The sequence below is a fragment of the Cavia porcellus genome, unplaced genomic scaffold (assembly GCF_034190915.1).
Source record: "Cavia porcellus strain 051 isolate PalLab524CR breed Dunkin Hartley unplaced genomic scaffold, mCavPor4.1 scaffold_6, whole genome shotgun sequence".
Classification (NCBI taxonomy): Eukaryota; Metazoa; Chordata; class Mammalia; order Rodentia; family Caviidae; genus Cavia; species Cavia porcellus.
This window is the reverse complement of record NW_026947489.1, coordinates 37,994,526-38,018,892: the sequence shown is the minus strand read 5'-3', so window position 1 is coordinate 38,018,892 and position 24,367 is coordinate 37,994,526. Positions and strand designations below refer to the sequence as shown.

The 24,367-nt window shown below is 32.9% G+C and overlaps 1 protein-coding gene and 1 pseudogene across 1 annotated transcript; one reads left to right on the top strand and one right to left on the bottom strand.

The window, feature by feature from the left end:
* The first annotated feature begins 352 nt into the window (after positions 1-352).
* Positions 353-16,141, top strand: LOC100720172 (olfactory receptor 4F21-like; annotated as a pseudogene).
* A 3,260-nt stretch (positions 16,142-19,401) lies between these two features.
* Positions 19,402-20,358, bottom strand: LOC100720455 (olfactory receptor 4K1-like). The gene has a single exon (XM_005006320.3). It carries the CDS (start codon positions 20,353-20,355, stop codon positions 19,402-19,404), a length of 954 nt encoding a protein of 317 aa, XP_005006377.1. The 5' UTR covers positions 20,356-20,358.
* Positions 20,359-24,367: the final 4,009 nt, after the last annotated feature.

The window sequence follows — 24,367 nt, the reverse complement described above, 5'->3', positions numbered from 1 at the left end:
GAGTCTCTCCAGAGAAATCATATTAGAAGCTAGAATATGACAACATGGGGAGGGCCAGACAAATAGATAACAATTCTTATTAACCAAGACAGTGCAGCTGGAGGATTTAAAGTTATGCTGAGACTGTGAAGGCTGATAATGGGAGGCTGCAAATCCTGTACCTTTAAATCAACAAACTGACCTGTGGACCCAACAGGAAAAGCTGTGTTGGCTTTTGGTGACTGCTGGAAACTGAGACCTGGGACCCCGAGAAGCAGCCAGGACTTCCCCGCTGCACCAGAGGAGAAAGGCTCTGGAGCTCCGAAGTGGAACACTGTGCAGATTTCTGACCATTCCGCGCTGTGCCGGGAGCATGGGAAAGGTGGGCAGCATGGTGTGCGGTGGACCCGGGACCTGCGCCGAACCCTGGTGAGTACTGGGGACCCCGCGGCTTCTGGGGTTGGCCAGAGAAAATCTTCGAACTGGGCAGTGCCCGCCACCACGGGGACATCAATAACACAGAGAGTCTGGAGGCAGACATCTTAGAGTTGGGCAGAACCTACTGCTTGGTGACATCACTGAGTCCCCCTGTAGGGAGGTATGGTGGAAGACATCTTGAAATTGGCAGAGCCTGAGTATGTGCTGGCTTCAGCGTCATACAGAGAACTAGTGGGAGACATCTTGGATTTGGGCAGATCCGCTGTTCTGGTACTCCTGTCACAGAGAGGTCTGGAAGAGAACAGCTGGGATTTGGGCAGAACCCTGTGCCATAGGGACATTAGTCAGCTGCTTCTGGTACAAAGAGAACTGGCAGGAGCTACTGGGGCTAAACCAAGCCTCTGCTTGGGGCCCAATAAGAAGATACAAAATAGTCACAACTCAGTGACATCCAGAAAGTACAGCCTAATTTATGGATTGACTGGCACAGAGGCTGGAGACTAGCCTGTACCGCCCCTGCATCCCAGCCTACCCCAGATAACAGCAAATTGGGGAGGACAGCAAAAACTCAAGTCAGCACACTTCTGAAAGGCCCTAAGTAATTCAGAGAGGACCAGAGACCCCCAGGACACTCCAGTCTGAAAGAAACCAGAAACATGACAAGAGATAAAAAAAAAATCTCCAGCTGCCCAACATGAGCAAATAAGCCCAGGAGAAGTAAACACTGAAGAGAACAAGCACAGTAACCATCCATTGCTTGACACAGCATCAGCCAAAATTAAAAAATACCTTAATGACCTCATATATGAATTTAAAGCTGTAATCCTGATCCAAGTGAGGCAAGATATAAAGAGATTAATTAAAGAAATAACAAGCCCCGCCCAAGAGAACACAGATGGAAGAACTGAGGAAGTCAGAAAAGAAAGAGAAACTTCTGAAGAAGAATTTAAACATGACTTAGAATACATGAAACAGATCCAAAGAGAATACCAGGAAACTAAAAACTCCATTGAACACTGGCAAAATTCCTTGACAGAAACTAAAGACAGCCTTCTGAAACTTGAAGAGAGATTTATGGCATATGATCATGAAAGAAAAAGCCTCTTAAAAATAACAAGGAACCAGAAAGAAACAATTCAAAAACTAGAAGATAAAGATACATAACTTAAGAATAAAGAATGTGAGTGAGGAAGCAGGAGCAACCAAAAATGAAATACAAAGAATATTCACAGATATATTAAAGCAAAATTTCCCATATATAGCAAAAAGAAATGATATCCAGATAAAAGAGGCATACAGAACACCAGCTACCTACAACCAAAACAGATCTATGCCTAGACATATAATAATAAAGGTTCCAGAAATCCACCAAAAGAACAGAATATTAAAAGCAGCCAGAGAATAGATGCAGATTACCTACAATGGGAAAATTATCAAAATAACAGCAGACTTATCAACACAAACTCTTAAGTCAAGAAGGGAGTGGGGGGAAATATTCCAAATCCTGAAAGAAAATAATATGCAACCAAAGCTCATATATCTGTCAAAACTCTCTCTCAAAATTAATGGAGAAATAAGATACTTCCAAGACAAGGAGGAACTGTGGGAGTTCGTGGCCACCAATCCAACCTACAGAGAGTGCTGAAGGACATTACAGAGAAAGAGAGGAAGAGATACCAGGATTCCAGCAACAGTGGCAGAGAGGCCTCAATGAACGGGGCAGACAGTGGAATGAGGGAATAAGGTGGACAAATTATAGCAGAAAAGTGGAGTAGCAAGCATGAGGCAGAGACGGTAAGTTATAGTCTTTAGTATAGACAGCTCTGAAACATTATAAAAAAAAGGCAGAGGTCATTGTTAATGGTGTATAAGGATTTAAAAGACACAGTAGTCTTATCACCATATTTAGTTTGAATTTAATTTGTTCTCGTCTGTCCACTCATGTCAGATTTGAGGGCACAGACATCTTGACCCAAAAATAGCAGGTTATACAATGGTAACTATCCTTACTTTCCTAATAACTTAAACTGAAATCCTGTATTACTTACATTGTCTTATTATGACTGATCTTAATTGAATCTGAATCATAAGACTATGGGTTGGCCTTGGCTGATTTTATTTGAATTTGGTATGCTTGTTAGTATCAACCCTAAAAGTAGAGGCAACTACTCTGAAGATGACAAGATGTAAAGGATATCCATACTGGTATTAACTAGTAACAGCTCTCAAATCCTACAATGCTGTCAAAGTTAAGTTTTTATAAAAATATGTGATACTATGTTTAACTATAATAAGCCAGTGTTGTGGACAAATCTATTGAAAATAACAAGAGAAAACATAGTAACTACGGAAGATCATCTATATTGTGGTCTTATATGTCTTATCCATTGTATGTTTTTCTAGGAAATTGTTTTGCTGTCTTGCTATGACTTGGTTTTCCCTATAATACAGAGAGGATAGATACATATGTAGAAATTCACACATGGGTTTTTTTAAAATTATTTACGGGAACAGATTATATAATGCAAGATGTAATGAACAGATACTCTGTGGAATAGACGCTAAGAAACCCGAGGCTAATTTTGTAGCATTATGATATAAATTCTAGCAATACTATTGTTCGCTGATTAGAATGACATTGGATTGGTTTCTTGAGTTCAATTTTAGCATATGTAGAGATGGGGACAGCTGTCACAAAGAGAATGAGAGATGCGATGGTAGTTATTATTGTCTTCCCTAATTTGGAACTTGGGGACCTAAAAAGCCTTCATCATCCTGTAATGATTTGATTAGTTCTATAATATGCAATAAGTATATAAAGTGGGTGAAGATGGGGACAACTATTTGTAAGAAACTAGAGACAGTTAGATAGACAGTGAAGATCTCCAGTGGACTTGCTTTGAAATCTGTATTTCTTTAAATTGTTTTTTGAACTGTTTTGTTCTGTTTTGATATGTTTAATCTTACCCTCTTTGAGATGTAAAACAAATGTGTAGGACAGATAACCATATTACTGAGCTTTTGTTCGATCATAGAGCAGAACGGTTTGTAGTGTCACTTTTTGAATGTCATTCTAAATACTTTAATTCTATAACCTGAACAGCTATTTCTAAGATGACACTGTGTAACTTATCAACCAGCAATTTCTTACCATTTGTTTTTCTGTAATTTTGTATTATTTCTACCCTTTTTTATCTCCATGCATTTTTTTGTTTCCTTTTCTTTAAATAAAAAAAAAATAGACACATCAGAGATCTAAAGTTATAAAGCAAACTGCCATCCGAAGCCCTTGCAAGGACATGACAGGCACATTCAGAGGCCCTGCTAAGATGTGCTGAGCTACAGGAAAGACCTACAGAAACCATCAATTGGTAGGGGGATTTGAAAGATAATTTTGATTACATGCGATGGGCTCTGTGTAGACTAGCATGATGGTCCTTACTGGGAAGATAATTTTGTGGATCTTTACATGCAGGAACTTAAATGTTTCTCATGCTAAAAATTGGAAAGAAATCTTTTCTTCATAACAATAGCAGGAGAAAGAGAATATTAATCATTGTAAAATATATGCAAAATCATCTCCATAGCAAAAGATGTCAGAGAAGTCCTCTAAGTAAGTCTTAAAATTTTTAGCTAGGGAAGCCAGGTAAATTGATTCCTTTTATTCTGACTTTTTCCATCTATTGTATCTAGAGAGTACGGGAGAGAGAAAGAGAGAGAGAGAGAGAGTGAGAGAGAGAGAGAGAGAGAGAGAGAGAGAGAGAGAGAGAGATGAATCTCAACAGGATTTAGGACTTCAAGATAATAGAGCAGAAATGCTATAGCAGGAAATAAAGCAAAAGGCAGCAGAGTTAAGCTAAACCATTGGAGATATGCATGTGATATTCACAGACAGACCACAAAAAGAAAGAAAGAAGAAAGAAAATCAGAAAACAGTAGAATGTACCCTTCCTCCTACAATTTGCTATCCTGTTAGCAGGAATTTTGCAAGTAACTGCATATAACATCTGAAACTGCATATTTATCTGTGGGGAGAAATGGTGAATGAGGCCAAAAACAAGAGAGAATAGAACTAAGGACATTAGAAATTTGACCTTGATACAGCCAAGAAAATAAGTTATGAGTTTGAAAATTTCCAAACTGAAGTTTAATGGGAAAAATAATAAAAATTAAAATGGAAAAAACACCCCCAGTTGTGGGAAAATATAAAGAAATGTAGGTTGCATACAAGAAAGAGATGAAAAAGAGAAAATCTTAAGAAATATTGGTCGAGAATTATCTGAAATTAGTGAAAGAACCAAACAATAAATCCAGCAATTACAGAGATCAGTGAGTATACTAAATACATAGCAAAATAAAAACCCAACAAATAGACATATATTATACAAACTGCAGAAATCTAAGGAGAAAAACTTTGAAAGGAACCACAGTTATGAAAGAGAAGGAATATTTTTCATAATGGAATAGGGTAAGATGTATACTGGGCTTGTTGTTATAACCCATGTAATCATGAAAAGAGCAGAATTAAATAATTTATAGGAACAAAACATTTCCATTATTCTAGAATTCTATATCCTGAAATTATACTCAACAAATTAAGAGAAAAAATTCACAGACAAAAACTAGATGGGTTACACTGGAATGGCATAATCTTGATCTATGTCTCATGAAACTGTAGAATGAAGCTGAAGACAAAGAAGGAAGACAGGAGAAATGTTTATGAAGAAGGAGAAAAGATTCGCATTCTTAGTTCATTTAACAGATAACAGAAAAGATGGATGTGAGAATGAATGACAGTAATGTCATAAGTGAAAGAAGATAGGAACTGAGATAACTCTTTATAATGTATCTGTACTACATTTGAAATGGTATAAGATAATTTGAAAATGGATTTAGTTAAAAACATGTACTGTTAACTCTAAGGCAACCATAAAAGTTTTAAATGTAAACTGATAGTTGAGAGAATAAAATGGACTGAAAGCTAAAAAGAAAATATTCTAACTTTTAATTAAAATAAAATAACGTTTAAAATGCCAAGCAATTGAACTTATAATAGTGATAATATAGTCAACAGAATACAGATTGAGTTTACTAGGCCAAAGTTTATAGCTAATAAAGTTTTCACATACAACACAAATAAAAAAATATTAAAATTAGTTTTCAGTTTTGCCATTTCAGTAATGAACAACAGGATAAATCCAAAGATTCAGAAATAAAGACATAAAAATGAATACTAATGAATTACTACTAGGTTTACATAATAACAAACAATAATTCAGTGAGACTTTCCTGAGAAAAATATGGTGATTAAAAAGTAAAGAAAATAGAATTTCATAATATTTTAACTTAGTTAAAATATTTTTGGGCACAAAGAAATTTTAAAATACTTTCACATTTTCAGTGAAAGTCATAATACAAAATAAATCCAATCATTTTCAAAGAAAATACATATTGTCAAAATTGACTCTGAAAGTTTTTGCACCTTGAGACCATGATATTAAGAGTAATTAACTCAGACAAACAAGCAAGTCAGATGACAAGTAAAAAGTACCAACTTAGCATGGAAAATGTATTTACAGGTGTACGTTGACTTAGTACAATTATCTTGTATGTTTTGTATGTTGTTTGGCCCACCATACAAATAGATGAAAACATTTGAAGGTAATACATTTCCATCTTAGTTTAGAATTCTGAATACTTTTAACACTTCTTCAAAAGCATCAATTATATATTGGCATGTTACTGGCAGATCATAAGCTTCTTAGTCAAGGGGAATATGCTTAAAAAGAATATATTTTTATTAAAAATTTGTAATATAAAGAAACAAAATAGTTAGATAAATGCTCTATCCAGAAATCAATGCAATAGAGACTAAGAAAACAATACAAAGAATCAATGAATCAAAGAGTTGGTTCTTTGAAGGAATAAGTAAAATTGATAAACCCCTAACCAACCTTATTTGAAAAAAGCAAAGAAAAACCTCAAATTCATGCAATAAGGAATGAAAAGGGTGAAATAACTACAGATCTTGTGCAAATACAGAAAATCATCAACATTGATTTCAAAAACCTCTACTCTCATAGTTTGATAACACAGAAGAAACGGACAGATACCTAGAAACATGAAACCAAAGCTGAATCAAGAAGATGTAAAACTCCTGAATAACCCAATTTCTATTAATGAAATTTAAAATGTAATTAAATCCTTACCAAAATGAAGAGCCCAGGCCCAGATGGACTCACTGTAGAATTCTACAAAAAATACAAAGAAGACTTAATGCCAACACTCCTCAAACTCTTCAGTGAAATTGAAAGGGAAGCAATTCTTCCTAGCTCATTCCTGGAAGCAAATATTACTCTAGTACCAAAACCTGAGAAATAACCAACTAAAAAGTAAAACTACAGGTCAATCTCCCTAATGAACATAGATGCAAAATATCTCAATACAATAGTGGCAAACAGAATGCAGCAAATCATCAAGAAGATTATACACCATGACCAAGTGGGATTTATCCCAGGCACGCAAGGATGGTTCAACAAATGTAAATCAATAAATGTAATATACCATATCAATAGAGCCAAAAGTAAGAATCACATGATCATTTCTATAGATGCAGAAAAAGATTTTGATAAGGTTCAACACTTATTCATGGTAAGAACCTTACAGAGAACTGGAATAGATTGTGTTTACCTCAATATGATAAAGGCCATCTATGAAAAACCAACTGACAGTACCATATTAAATGGCCAAAAACTGAAAGCCTTTACCCCAAAATCAGACACAAGACAAGAATGTTCAGTATCACAACTCCTATTCAATGTAGTGCTGGAAATACCAGCCAAAGCAATTAGACAAGAGAGAGAAATAAAAGGAGTAAGGAAAGGAAAGGAGGAAGTTAAATTATCATTATTTGCAGATGACATGGTACTGTACATATAATATCCCCAAAACTCCATTAAAAGACTTCTAGATACAATAAATAAATTCAATAATGTAGCTGGATACAGAGTCAACACTCAAAAATCAATAGCATTCCTGTACACTAACAACAAACCACTGAAAGAAATGAGAAGCCACACCCTTCACAATAACAACCAAAAAAAAAAAACTTCAGAATCAACCTAAAGAAAGATGTAAAATATCTATTCAAGAAAAATTATAATACCCTGAAAAACAGAATCAAAGAGGACCACAGAAAATGGAAAGACATTCTTTGTTCATGGATAAGAAGAATAAATATTGTAAAAATGGCCATTCTCGCAAAATTATCATACAGAATTAGTGCAATCCCAATTAAAATACCATAAACATACCTAATAGACCTAGAGAAATCACTCCTAGAATTCATCTAGAACCAGAAGAGACCTACAATAGCAAAGGCAATTCCAAACAACAAAGGCAAGTTTGGAGGCATCACAATCCCTGACTTGAAGGTATACTACAAAGCTTCTATAAAAAAATCAACATGGTACTGGACTAAAAACAGACCTGAAGATCAATGGAATAGACTAGAAGATACAATTACAACTACAAACACACTTAGCCACCTTATTTTTGATAAAGGGGCAAAATACATTGACTAGAAGAAAGATAGTCTCTTTAATAAATGGTGTCAGAAAAACTGGCTCTCTGTATGCCGAAAACTAAAACTAGACCCATGCCTAACATCATGTAATAAGCTAAAGTTTGAATAGATCAAAGATCTAAATATTAAAACAGAAACACTAAAGCTGTTGGAAGAAAAAGTAGGTAGAAATCTTGACGACATAGGGGTAGATAGATAATTCATGAACAAGAATCAAACAACATGAGAAATATTCCACAGAATCAATAACTGGGATCACACCTTATTAAAGAGTTTCTGCATGATGAAAGAAATCTCCAGCATAGTGAAAAGAAAACCCACAAATGGGGAAAAAAATCTTAGTGAACTGTCCCTTTGACAAAGGACTTCTGTCTAGAACACATAAAGAATTTTAAAAAAATCAGACCCCTGAAATTCAAAGACTCATTCCAAAAATGGGCATCTGAGACGAATACACAGTTCTCAGATGAAGAAATACAAATGGTAGACAAATACATTTTAAAATGTTCATTGTTACTCATTAGAGAAATGCAAATTAAAACCACACTGAGATTCCATGTCACTCCTGAAAGAATGGCCAGGATCAAGAAAACTACCAACAGCAAATGCTGGAGAGGATGCAGGGAAAAAGGAACTCTACTGCACTGTTGGTGGGTGTGTAGACTGGGGCAACCACTGTGGAGGTCAGTCTGGAGATTCCTCAAAATCTGGGATTGGAAGTCCCATTTGACCCAGCTATCTCACTTCTGGGCATATTCCCAGAAGAACTGTAAACATCATGCCACAATGATATGTGCAACCATATTTATAGCTGCACAATTTGTAACAGCCAGATTTGGAAGCAACCTAAATGCCCATAAACTGAGGAATGGATAAAAAAGATGTGGCATCTTTATACAATGGAGTACTACTCAACTATAAAGAATGATCACGTTGAGATATTTATAAATAAACAAGTGAATAAATCAAACTTACATGTATAAATACTGTATAGTCTCCTTAGTGTAAGAAATGGTAAGAGTATATAAGATTTTATGGTAATCATGGTTCCCCATTTTATTGATTTAAGTCTTATAAAGTTTTCATTCATTGGCTGGAATGATTTTATTTTGTTTTGTTTGAGTTTATTATATGTGATATTATGAACAGCTACTTTGAAGAAAACAATACATTATGACAGCCATCGCTAATTTAAATCACCTTGCTTTGAAGTCCTATCATGCTTTTATTCTTCTGCTTCCATTGTTCTATCCTGTTGTGTCATATTGGATTTTGATATGCATGATAGTATAAACAATTTTTAAGGAAAGTGAGACATTATAGTAGCCATTGTTTATCTTCTATTATTTGGTTTTGAATGTCCTGTAATACTTTCATTCTTATGAATGGTTTTATACTATTTTGTTATGTTTTACTATTGTTATGTGTGAAGGTATGCTCAACTACTTCAAAGAAAAGGGACATTATGGTAGCTACTATTGATACCTGGTTGTTCTGTTGTGAAGTGCTGTGTTGCTTGCATTGTTTGTTCTGATTTGCTTTTTTATGTTCTGTTTTGTTTTATTCTCTTTAAAATAAAAATGTGCTCTAACAACACATACTACAATGATCTCAAAGATTTGAAAAAGAGGCAAAAAGAAAGTCATTTTTAAGATATCCTCTTACTAATTTCAAAAATTTCTAACCTCTACTAAAAAGAGAAATGAGTAAGAAAGGAAACACTCATGTAATGAACTAGATAAATACCAAAATGTGTATTTCTTTATAAAGTTTGATCAATTTGAACTAATGAAGAACAGTAGCAAAAAGTAGTGAATGGTGTGAAACATTGGTTAACCACCATTTTCTATTTACTTTTTGATTACTTCATTTTTTAACGGAGCAGGTAGTCTTCATATGTAGAAATACTCAAGGATATAAATAAGTCATAAAACAAAAATAAATATGCACAAAAGAACTGTAGACATTAATATAAGGACATGGAAGATAAACCTACAGGTCAATATAGAGAAATTTAATGATAATGACTGAGAAATACCACTTTGAAAATAACATGCATAGATTCTACTGCTGCTTTTGTTTCCAGCCCCTGAATCACGGAATGAGAAAGGCAGAGTCATGAAGAATTGGCATAGCTTCGAGCTGCAGTGAAAGATGCTTTAAGATGTGAGATCTGGAAATTTCCAATGGAATAGATCTAGAAATGAATGAGAAAATGGGAATTAAAGTTATCATGGAGAAATCTAAAACATAATAGAGTACATAAGGAAAATGAGGACATACATATTTGATAAAAGAAATATTTCACCAACAAAAATCGAGCCATGTTCTCCTGGACGCTGAGGTGCCAAGTGTGTATGTCAGCAGCAGTATTCAGAAGTGCAGCCCACTGACTGTGCCTCCTCATCTCCTGAAGACATAAGTAAGACAGTGGATCCTGAGGACAGCTGCCTTAGTTAGTATAGTGAGTTTATACTGACTTCCACACTTGTTACATCTTTCTATTTTACTGTAACAAATTATTTCTTGGGCTATGGTGCCACTGAAGTGTACTTTGTCAGTTATGTTTTTAAACAAAGGTAAGTAAAATAAAATGCACACATATGCTCCAAAAATCAATTCTGGATTTAGATTATCCTTGGGATTAATATACTTAAATTGTTGAAGTCAGCATCTTGACTTTGGATGTTGTGATAAGCATGTTATGCAGGATTATTCCATCCTGCCAGATTTTTAAACAATTTTTTGATTGATAGTATGGTTTACCTTTCTACAGACAGGATCAAAACATAGAGTGAAACTTACCCCAAAAATCTGTGTACCCAAGAACATTTAATTACACTTATAATAGACTGGAACTTGTGAATAATATATCTCTGCTCTTATAGCAGAATCAACAGAAGCAGTAGACAAATGTCAGACATAAAGAATCAGTAAATAATCTTATGATGGATGCCCATACAAAGTGACCTGAAAGAATAAAGCACTAAGTTTAGTGCAGGCTACAAAGAAAGAGGAAATTGTCCTTGAGAAGGTGATGCATGAATTGAACTTGTAGATGAGAAGCAGTCTACATAATAAAAAGTTGTATCAAACACACAAGAAAACAAACAGAAACAGGAGAATTCAAATAACTAAAGAAAACTAGGGAGCCCTCTGTAGTGAATTGTAGGGAAAATCAAGATGTGAGAGTGGAAATTTAGAGAAAAGGTAGCCTACACAAGAGTGTGAATGTTTGAGAAGGAGAAAACGTGTAATGTGAAAGTGTTTAATCAGATAATTCAGAGGGACTGCTATGTTCTCTTTTTCTAGTTTCAAATCCTTACTTCTGTACCACATTTTTTTATTTGTTCTGTCACTTCTATCCTCTATTTTTTTTATCACTGTCATTCTTTTAAAAATATTCTAGAGTAAATAAGATTTAAAATGTACAACAGATACTGTGAAACTGAAAGGGGAAAAAACTACTCGAAAAAAGAACTGGATTGGGGGAAACGAGAAAATATACATTTTTTGAAGTTCTGCATTATTTCTACCCTTTTTTCTGTTTTGCTTTTTTTCTCTAAATAAAAAAGAAGGGAAAAGAATATACATATGAATATATATTCTTTTATGATAGATAATTATACTACTAATCTCTATTAGATTATCAAAAGAATGAACTGTGTTACACTATTTGATCAATTTTTCATGCCTATTGCAATATAAGCAACTACTTTGAAAATAATTCACAATATATTAACCATTATTAATCTATCATCTTGTTCTGAAAATCTGTATCAGTCTTTACTTTTTTATTTTTAAAATAAAAAGTATATTTATTTCTTTTAATTTTGATATACATAAAAATATACACATTAATGTTTTAGTATATCTTTCATTACATTTATATATTGTGTAAAAATTAAATGAGGTTTAACATATCCGATCTTCATACATTTATCATTTCTTTTAAAACTATTCTAGATGAATCATTTAAATCCTTATTTTAGCTTCTCTAAGGTATACTATTGTGCACTATGCTCACTCTACTGTGCAATCATAAACACCAGAATTTCTTGTACCTTTCCTCTCCAAGACTCTTCAAGCATTTGGCAATCAACCTTTTAGTTTCAATTTGTATGAGATAAAGCTTTTTATACATGATGTTTGAGTAGACCATGTGGTACGTGAGTTTTTTTTAATCAGGTTTATTTCATGGCACAAAATGCTCTCCCATTATAAAGCCAGTTAATCATGAATGATGAGCTTTTATTCTTTATAGTTAAATAATATTCAATGGTGTACCTGTATCATAACTGTTTTTACTTCATCAGTTGATGGACACATGGCCTCTATCAATAATCAACCAAAAAGAGAATACATGTATATATGTATGTATACATATATTTACATTTTACTATATTAATTTTTAAAATAAGACATTGATTTCTCAAGAGTCGTTATATGTATACTTTAAAACAATGAATCATACAATTTACTTTTTAGGACAGGGTCTTGCTATGCAGTTAAGACTGCCTTTGGCTCACTTTGTAGCCTAGGCTGGCCTCCAACTCACAGAAATCCTCCTTCCTCTGCCTCCCAAGTACTGAAGTTACAGATGTACACCACCACATCCTACCTGAATAATACTACTGATTTTACTCAGAAACATTTGCTTTTTATTTTAGCTCTGTTATATTGAATAATAACCATAGTTTTTAATATATACATATATGTATTGCTGCCATTAAAAACTATACATATTTATAGTTTTATATATATATTTGGTACCAGGGATCAAACTCATGAACTCCTGCTTGCCAGGCAAGCGCTTATGCCGCTGAGCTAAATCCCTGTTTCTTGTACAGTATTCCATCCTGGCCATTGCAGCAAGGCCTTCAGCACTGCAGTGGAACAGAGCCTACTCCATTGCCATCAATTTCAAGTTTCCCAGTCCTGCATGCCTGGCTGCCCGTAAAGGCAGACTTATTTCAGATACGTTTGTAGAGCTGTCACCAACTCACATGCTTTCCTGCCAAAGCAATGCCACAAGAGCCCATGAAAACTGTGAAATGGCACAAGGAGGAGTGACAATATAAAAAAAGCCAGTGACAGGTGACCAGGAGGAGGGTTTCCAGTGGGCGGCCCATGATATTTAGTTTGTGAAACAAGGCTTAATGAGATTTATCCTTAAAAAAGAAATTTAGAAAATCTCATGAAGAAATCTTTATAGCAAATCTTGCAAGAAAAGAGTAATTTTAGGTAGGACCTTGGAAATGGTTATTTCTATAGTATTCAGTACTCAGAAACTAAAATCACAATCTTGTATAGTTCAAACTAACAAAAGTATTTTAAGCTGATATTGTAATTGTTGCTTATGCTTTATTTTTATTTTCTAGAGTTAAATTTTTAAGATGTATTTCTGTGCACTTTATTTCAAAATGCATAAATTGTTTTTCAAAATAAAATTCAGTATGCTATTTTCAATGATATAAATTTTCTACATAGAGAGTATAGTATTTTTTCCATCTGAATATAAATACCTGGGAGTAATATAATACTAATATTTTGGATTTCATTTATTTTTGATTTTTTTCTTTTTTATAAATAATTGTGTAATATTTTTCTGAGTGCATTGGTAATGGTATTAGCTTAAATTACTTGAAATAGGATTCTTAGTTATATAATTTTTTCAGTATTTAATATATATTTTGAAATTGTGTTTTAGAAATATGAGAAATCAGTTCGATTTAGAGTCCCTTAGAGTTTTGCCACTAATATTTTGTTCTTTTATTTTAAACTTTTATAGTTTTGCAGAAAAATAGTATTTCTATATTTTTATTTATATTTCTTTGATTGGCAAGTGAGTGTAAACATGATTTATATATGTATTTGGAGTTCTTTTACTCATAACCCATATGTTCTTATTTATTTTAAATTTTGTGTATCATTATGTTTTACAATTATTTCCTACATTTATTTGCAACCAAAAATTACATGAAATACTGAAATTTCAGGTTTGTTAATGGGAAAATGTCAAGCTTTTCTGCATAATTATTCACATGATTTATGCTTAGAAATATCTTTCTCACACAATTACTTAAACATTTCTATATTTGTCATTTTCTGTTTTTAAAGTTTTTTGAAATGTCATTCAAATTCATTTTAATTTATTTTTAAAGATAAGTCACATTTTTGCCATATTTGGTGATTATGTTTACACTCTATTGACAAATTAATCCTTTCTAGATTACTGATGCAGCCTTTTGATATACTCTTAAGTGGTCTAGCTTCTTTCCCTTTAGCACCTTCTATTATATCTTTATTTGGAGATATGGTACACTCAGTAAAACATAAAATATTACTTTCATGCTCTACTTCAGTAATTTCCTATTACTTTTTAGGTATACGATTCTTCATTGACCTATCTTTAGAGGTCTTTCATTTATTCCAAGTTGTTTTATTTTTCATGCGTCAGTGTTTACTCTGACAAGTGACCTTTGCTTCTATTTTTAGCTTGTTTATATCTATCAATACTTCAGATGTTAGCATATGAACCTTCTTCTAAACCAGGGCAGATAGCACTGTGAGACGCTTTCCCAATTAGCACTTGGTTCTTTTTTTCAATATAACCTACTGTCATAAAAATTACTCAATTATGTGTTTGCTTACAATGCAGAGACTCACAACTAGACTGAAAATGACATAAGACAGAGTCTATAATTACTCCAGAGTGTAATGTGGCTACTGATATGTTCATTAGTATGTACACAGTGCTGTTCTTGGTCAGGCCACCACTCCATGAATTGTTTGATCATTTTTTGAGTGTATATCTTATAATCTGAAGAACTTTGAAGATAATGATACATAATCTATTATCCAGTATTAATTTCCTATTATTTTGTTTGAATTCTGTATCATCATTTTTATTCTGTTTTTTGTTCTTAAAATTTAAAAAAATGAATGCATTTTAAAAGGTTATTTGTGATTGAGGTTAAGAATTTTTCTTTCACATCAAGTCAATGATACCTGTTTCTTTTAATACTTCTGGTGTATTTTTAAAAATTATTCCTTTTATTTCTTTCTATTTTTTTCCTTTCAGATAATACAGACAAAGCCAGTATGTAAAACAAATTATTCTCCAGTGTCTGAATTTGTATTCCTGAGACTTAGTAGCACAGCAATTCCTCCTTTGCTTCTCTACAGTGCTTTATGTAGCAATTGTTTTAGGAAACATCATTGATGTATTTGAGTGATCTTTGACCCTTACTTACACTCCCCATGTACGTCTTTTTAGGAAAACTCTCTTTCATTGATCTATGTCTCTCTACCTTAACAGTTCTTAAGATGATTTCTGACATATACTCTGGGCACAGTACCATTTCATTCAAGAGGTGCATCATCCAGATATTTGTCCCTTATGTGCTGGGTGGATCTGAGATGGTGCTGCTCATAGCCATGGCTTTGAACAGATATGTGGCCATATGGACATCCCTCCACTACCTGACCATCATGAGCCCACAGGTGTGCATTTTGCTTGTGTCTGGTCCTTGGGTTATTGATGTCATTCACTCAGTGGCCCTGATAGCTTTTGTCATCCATTTACCATTTTGTGGTTCAAATGAGATGACCAGTTTTTACTGTGATCTTCCTCAATTTATAAAGCTTGCCTGCTCAAACACCTACAGAATGGAGTTCATGGTTACTGCCAATAGTGGACCCATTTCAGCAGGCACCTTCTTCTTACAGAGTATCTCCTATGTCTTCATCCTGCTCATTGTATGGAAGCACTCTTCATGAGGGTCATCTAAGGCCATTTCTACTCTCTCAGCTCACATATCTGTAGTAGCTTTGTTCTTTGGACCATGCATTTTTGTTTATATGTGACCATTTCCAACTGTATCCGTGGATAAGTTTCTTGCCATTTTGGACTTCATGATTACACCTGTCCTGAATCCTATCATTTACACACTGAAAAGCAAAGGCATGTAGCTAGAGATGAAAAGACTAAATACTCAACCCCTAAGTCAGAGGAAAATGTTCTTAAAAATTCACAAGAACACAAACTACTTAGCATCTTTAAATGACTCAAATAATACCAATGATCAAGCAATTGTACAAAATTTAATGATATCTGACAGCTATTTAAAGTGTTGATTGTATAATCCATATTTTGGACCAAATATGTCAATTATTCTAGATATGAGGAGTCTAAACCTCTTGAATAGTTTCAGTCAAAGTCTATAATAACTTGTTATTTCATAATTTCTCATTTTCAGGCTATTTTTATGTAATTTGAGAGTTTTAGATATAGAAAGCACAGTGTTGTGTTTTAGTTTTATAGTGCGTTAGTAATACAGAAATGTTTACAAAACTCAGACAAGAACATTCTAATATCAGAATCATAATAGAAATTGACATTTTCCTCTCTGAATTGAAAAATTTTCATAAAATACAAATTTTCTCTAGCACATTTATTCCTTTAAAATCATGTAGCCACAACTTCCATGTTTAATTTATTTTATATTCATTAACATATGATTCATACTAAAAATGCTTTTTATTTCTCATTGTGAGATACAATTTTCTATATTTAAATAATTTCATAAATTAAACATTTATTACTTATGAGATTACATTGATTCAATACAAGTTTGTAATAAACAAGTTATTTGCAACTGAGCTACATCATTAAGATCCTTTTATAGGAAGTTGATGAAATAAATATATATTATAAGTTTAGAATGTGCTGAAAGCATAACCTCAGAAGTCAAGTCACCTGGATTCAAATTTATTAACTTGGAGACAATAAATTTGGAGACCCAGAAATTTTTGAAGAATCTCTGAAATATACAATGCTCTTTTTATTTAAACCCAGGATATGAGTTATTATATTTTGTCTGAAAGCCAAAGAAGTACATGAGAGAATGGGCTTAATATTTGGAGGGAGAAAGAACACATGAGACAACTAAACTAAAGAGATAACATATAGGGAGTGTAATAAGGAGGAAACTGACATATGATAGGAGGAAAAAGAAGAGAGAGCTTTGAAGAATGGTTGCTTCCTCAGGGCTGGGGATTTAGCTCAGCGGCATAAGCGCCTGCCTTCCAAGCAGGTAGTCATGAATTCGATCCCTGGTACCAATAAAAATGAAAAAGACCAAAAAAAGAATGGTTGCTTCCTGGACTAGGTTTGAGATTCTTACCCTCACTTTTATATTTCAGTGTGAATTGATTGAAACCCTTTCCAGCTGTTCTACAATAGTAACACTTACAAAATGTCTCTTACATTATAATTTTTGAGACCTAGGTGTCTAAAAGACAATGAATGAACATTATTTAAATATAAGTGGATGTTGGTATGATAATTATACGGCAGGTATAATTTTTATTTTTTTAACCTTCAATTTTCTTTTTAATTTAAATGTTTAAAAATGTTTCAGTTTTAAGACATTTTTCTTTAGAAAGATATACTAAAAATGATGAGAGATTTATGAATGTTTTATTTAATATTTTTCTAATATGAAAATACTATTTTTACCAGTTTCATTGCTCTGTAATTGATGAATCTATATGATCGTTTTATGATTTAGCACGCATACATTTTTCAAGTTACTTCACACATACCAGCTCACGATGCTCTGTATTAATCTCTTGAATTTATTTAGTCCATGCCTGAAAATTTGTACTTTTTGGACACCGTCTCACCTTTTCTCCAACTTGTCAATTCTATTTCTATGACATCAACTTCCTAGATTGCACATACAAGAGAGAACATGTAGCATTTTTCTACCTCTGATTGGTATAAAAGTATAATCCACTTTAGGTCTATCTATATTGTTACAAATTGCAAGATCTCCTAAATTTCTTAGTATGTAAAGTCCAAAATTCATTATTTACCTGTCAACTTAAACATTTAAATTGTTTTCACATCTTTTCAAGGACTATTGTGGGTAATGCTGCTATAAGGGTGGCAATCCACGTATCTGTGTGGAGTGGAGTGCTAATTTCACTTCCTTTGTGAAAATACCCAGAAAACAGACTAGTTATATGGCAGTTCTATTTTTTAAGCTTTTGAAGAATCTCCGTATTGTTTTCTATAATGGTCATGCCAATTTGCAATCCCATCAATAGTATGTAAATATTTCCACTTCTCCATTATCTCACCAAGCATCATTTCATGAATTTGGACCCTAGCTTTCCTCTTAGTTTGTGTGATGATATTCCCATTCTGTATGTTTTCTTTTCATTTAATTGATTATTTACTTTCTAAGGAGATGCTTTTAGTTAACTCCATTATTTTTGCTTTTGTTACTTGAAATTTTGGTGGCATATTCAAAAAATCTTTGACCACAACAATGCCATGGAGATTTTCCTTGCTTTATTCTATCTTTACAGTTCAAAATCAAGTCATAGTCTAAATGACAATACAAATACAGTACAATAGTTGCATTTCTATGCAATAATAATCATCCATCCCAACAAGAAACCAAAATACTAATATAACTTAAAATAAAATCAAAAGAAATAAAATATATTGGGATAATTTAACCAAGGAAAGAAAAGAATTAAATATTGAAAATTATTGAACACAGATGAAAGAAATGGAATGCTAACAAGTAAATGGAAAGATTGCCCATTGGCACAATTTCTAAGAATTAATATTGTTAAAATGCACATACTACTAAAGGCATTCCAAATGTACAATAAAATCTTTAGCAATATTCTTGTGGCATTTTTTACAGAAAAAAAATCTAAAATTTGCATAGAATCACAAAAACCCACAACTAAAGCAATCTTAAGAAGAACAAAGATGGAGGCATAATATTTCCAAATTGAAATTATAAAGCAATATAATCCAAATAGTATGGTACAGAGATAAAATCAGTCACACAGATCAGTAGAACATGTTGAGAGACAGAAATAAACTCTAAAATCTATGATCAGCTAATATTTGACAAAAGCAAAAGGAACTCAAGAGATATCCATATAGAAAAATAAAATTGGACACAATATATATCACCTACAAAATTTAACTCGAACTGTTGTGGCTGAAATTATTTTCTAAAATCTATTCTCTCCAGATTCTTTGTTGACATATTTTCTGTAGTGATTTGCCTTGTTTAAATCATTTGTTGGTCAAGAAATGAGTGCTATGTGCATGCATATTTGTATAGACTGATACATGTGTGTGATCTTTGAAAACACTGAATTTACATAAGTTTCATTTGATCATCAAAGCAAGAAAACAAATAAAATTTACTTCTAAATTATGAGAGAATTGTAAATATTGACTATTCCTGTTTCAAAGTTATTCTTAGATTATATAAAGTCAGAATCATATATTTCCTCATGATATATATTTTTCTGTGTAATAGGACAATTACATCTAATTTAGAGACCTTACAGTGAACACTCTAATATTGTGAGTCCCTGAAATAATCACTGAAATTCAAATGCTGACATTTTAGTCTCCTCATGGAAATTTTAATCTCTTTGTTTCTAAAGGTATAAATGGCTGGATTTAGGAGTGGAGTTATCACTGCATAAAACACAGCAAGAAACTTGTCCACCCACGTTATGCTGACTGGCCACAGATAGATAAAGATGCAGGGTCCAAAGAAGATCACCACCACCGTAATGTGGGCAGTGCAGGTAGAAAGAGCCTTGGATGATCCACTTTTAGAGTAAAAGCAGACGGTAAACAGAATATGAGAATAAGAGATCAGCAACAGAATGAAGCAGAGGGTTGCCAGTACACCACTGTCAGCATTTATCAAAATTTCTAGAATAGTGGTTTCCATACAAGCTAACTTGATCACCAATGGAATGTCACAAAAAAAGCTATCCAATTCTCTAGGTCCACAGAAGGGAAGCTTTAAAATAATAACTAGTTGGCTAATTGAATGTACAAAGCCAATGATCCATGATGTCATCACCAACCCAATGCACTTATGTATGTTCATGATGGTACAGTAATGGAGTGGTTTACAGATGGCCACATAGCGGTCATAAGCCATTGAAACAAGCAGTACCATTTCACCTCCTCCAAAGAAGTGTCCGAAGAAAATCTGGCACATACACCCTCCAAAAGAGATGGTCTTCTTCTCCTTGACAAAGTCTGTGATCATTTTAGGCGTGGTGACCGAGGAAAGGCATAAGTCAATGAAGGAAAGGTTTGCCAACAGGAAGTACATGGGTAAGTGGAGATGGGAGTCAGTAATGATTATTACCACAATAAAGGCATTGCCTAAAATGGTGATCAAATAAAGTGAAGAAAATATCGCTAGAAAGAAGCCTTGGAGCTCCCATGAGTCACAAAGCCCAAGAATAATGAATTTCGACACCACAGATTGGTTTACTTCTTCCATTCAATTCAAATTTATATCTATCTAAATAAAAAGGCAAAGCATTAGATTTTCTGAATATGTGAATAATTAAACATTACTAATAGAAATGATTTCTACAAAATTAATTGCTTTGAAAAAATTGACCTTATTTTGTAACACTCACATACCCTATGGCTCAGTGAATCTGCTACCAGGATCAATTCTTGCACATGTATGTAAGCATTGCACATGAGTTTGTACTAATGCACACTGACAAAACAGGGAATATTGTTCTGAACTACAACTAATCAAATGCTCCTCTATAAGATGCCATAGAAATATCTAATTAAAATATAATAATAGAAGAAAAGTTCTCAGAAAGGATTCATTCAGCATGATTTACAAAAGGAAAAATGAATTGAAAAGTCGTTTAATATCTTGTATGATATGATGAAAATACATGTGAAATCTTAAAAAGAGAAAAAGTAAGACAATGGTAACTTCAAGTGAGAAGAGGTCGGAGGTAGGTAAAAATCTGAAGACATAAGCATAGGAAGGAATCGCAAATTGTTCACTTCTTATATTAGGTCATGTTTTCATAGGAATAATTTTCTTAAACAAACATAATGTTCATGAAAAACTGGTACTATAGTATGAAACAAAGTTAAGATTAATTCAGTTTAGTAGGCTTAATTATTATATATTTTAAAGGGTACATTTTATTGCTGAGGAATTGTTTTGGGAAAAATAGTCCCAATATATAAATTTAAAATATTCTTGGAATATTTGGCAAATTATTAGTCAATGATAATTTCACTAGTGAATATATAAAAAAGCAAGTAAAAATAGAAGTGTAATACTAATTTTTAAAAAATAACAAAACTATTTTTACCAATAAACACAGTAAAATACAAGAGCACATAACCTAGTCATGGATAAGGTGGTTAACCATCTGTGGTAGAATAAATGTCCCGGACATAAAGAAAAGATCAATCGTGAGCATTACCAAGAAAAGTTCTATGATTATTAGTCCCAAAGCTTATTAAACATGTAAGATATAACTCAAAACCTGAGATCTTCTTTAGCCTGAGTTTTGCCTCAAAGCTTTTAAAAGTTATATAACTCAAAACCTGAAACCTGTCTCGATACCTAAGGTCTGGCTCCTGAGGGTCATCTTTCAGTATAAAACTCTAAAACGCATAAAGTATACCAAGAGCCATTAAATTTCCATTTAAACAAGATGGCTTTTGATAAATTGAAACTGGAATGTGAAATTGAAACTACATGGATGAAATAAAGCAGTATTTGGTTAGTCTTACTATTTCATAACCATAGTAATAACTATGCTCATTTTACAACTGAATCAACAAAAAGTAACATGTCAAGTAATTTGAGACAAAGATATTACAGTTAAAAATGCAAAGATGCTTAGGACCTCACACTTCTGCCCTGTAGACTGAGTTCAGTAACTCACATTTCCACCAACTTCATAGGTGAGATTTCTATTCACTCTTACCTGTTTTACAGAGAAATGATGATTTCTGAAATACTTCACATCCCTCTTAACCTTAATAGAAGTCTTTTCTGCCATGTCATAGAAATGACATATAGCTTGAGCCAATTGGATTCCTTACCAACAAATTAGAGAAACTTTCTATTCATTTTACTTTTTAAATTAACACCTGTAGAAACCTAATTCTGTGAAACTGGAAAATAGATTAATATTATTTTCCCTTCCAGTATTGTCTTTTCCCCAACCTAGTTTGTCCTTCCCTTCCTCTTCCATTTTCTTTCTTTTTGTATTCTCTTCCTTTTACTTCTTCTTATTTGCCTTAGTTTTTCTATTGCATGACCTTTGCTAAAATTTATCAGTTAACTCCATCAGTCATTGCTGTGTTCTAAGGACTGATTTTTATCACCTTCATTCAAGCTTAGCAATTAGATATCTAGTTCATTATTTATTTTGTTACTGTCGTTCATTTATAGCTTGCGTACATTTTAAAAAATTGTAATCACTATTTCATAACCATAGTAATAACTATGCTCATTTTACAACTGAATCAACAAAAAGTAACAACCCAAAGTACCACAATTAATTGAATACCTACTAGCTAACTTCTGGAAAACATCTTTGTTTAAAAAGTTTAACTTGTGGGGCTGGGGATTTAGCTCAGCGGCATAAGCACCTCCCTTGCAAGCAGGCAGTCGTGAGTTCAATCCCTGGTACCGATAAAAAGGGAAAAGACAAAAAAAAAAGTTTAATTTGTTTAAAAAGAAATATGACTTTCATGAGTCATAAAAAATTAATAAAATTCTTCCTAAGAACACACTACTATAAAAAGGTATGGCCAAATAGCTGTATGAAGAATATCCTACATATTTATAAAAACTACATTATTGTTGTTGTTCTTGGCATTAATTGCCCCACATTTTCTGCTTATATGACCTGTATGTATCCCTGTTGTTGGATATAATTGAAGGTATTGAAGTTATCATTTGAATTCCACAGTGTTATCAGATACCAGATATGACAGTAATTATTGAATTAGAAAATACCAGTTATAGAAGAAGGTTTCACTTTTTTATGAGAGCAACAAGAATTCATCATGTATTTTCTTAATGTATTACATTAAATTCTACCAGGAACATCAGATGAAAAAGCAGTAAACGCTGAATGTTATATATTATACCAAAAAAGTAAAACCCTATGCATGTTTCTTACCTTATTATTTGCTTCAAAACTTGTTAACATTTAGTTGAATTATAAAATAGAAAATATTACTACTAAATAATTCATATTAATTTCAATATTAGGACAAGTGTTAGAACTAACTTTAAAGCACACATAGGTGTTTGATTCTAAAAGTATACATTTATTCATCCAAAAGACTTAAAGAATTCTTAAAGAAAATAACAAAAAAGTTATTTAAAACTCTTAAGTTATCAAAACTCTTAAGAAAATGAAACTATTCCTGTTTTTCTTTTGAAGTTGCTGATTTCAAAGGTATGTGAAAACTAGTCCCTTGTGTCTCCCTGTACCTTACCAGGTACCAGAAACTTAATCTTCTGTAACTTAATCTTCCCAATAATTCATGAAAAGAGTCTTCCTCTGAAATGCACTTTCAATATAACCTGTTACACCGAGAAGCCTCACAGCTGAGAAGGAGCTGGGCAGGATGTATACCAGTGTTCTCTGACTCCAGCCCTTCCCTTCTGTGCTCCTGTTACTAATCTTCTGCTCCAAAACCATGATTCTGTTTTGATAGCAAACATTTTTATAGCTGTTTAGAGATTCTTCACTCCATGTATTTGATGTTTTTTCGCAATATAAATTATTAATAATCAATTTTCTTCTTATGAAAATTTCTGTTAATTGCATGTGCTTGTCTGCCTGTGTGAATCCCTTGACCTATAGTAACTATGGACCCTGATGGCTCTCAATTTATGAGAACAACTCTTCTTTAATCAAGTCATCTAGAGAGCTCTTCAACCTTAAAGTACAAATTCTCCTTGATGCTTTAGGGAGTCCAGAAGTCCCCAAATAGAATGCAAGAAAAAATCCTTGATATTTCAGGAAGCTTTGGAGTACTTTAAACCATTCCAATCAGTACACATAGTAAAATGGTATTTTAAAAGTGTGAAATTGTTCTAAATATGCTAGACCAAGAGAATTAGGAGTAAGTTAAGAATAGGGTATGGATTGTGTCTTCTCAGGGAAATATCAGATCTGATGAGATTTTTTTCTCGTGGGTAAAGTATTACTCATATTCTAATTTAAGTCTGAAATAAAGTCATATTGCAACAAAACAATCCATTTTCTGCTGTGACCAATATTCAAGACAAAATGAGGGATATTTATTTAACTCAGAGAGTGGTCTCTAGGGTAGGAAACTTTCAATCTGCCTATATCATGTTCCTTTGGGTTTTTGTAGTTTCTGAGGCCTTCTGAATTGAGAGTATCATCTGGAAGTATGTCTTTTAAAAGAACTGGTAAATAAAATAAAGCTTCTGATACTCTGGGTAAGCACAGTTTCAAAATATTTATTTCTATGAT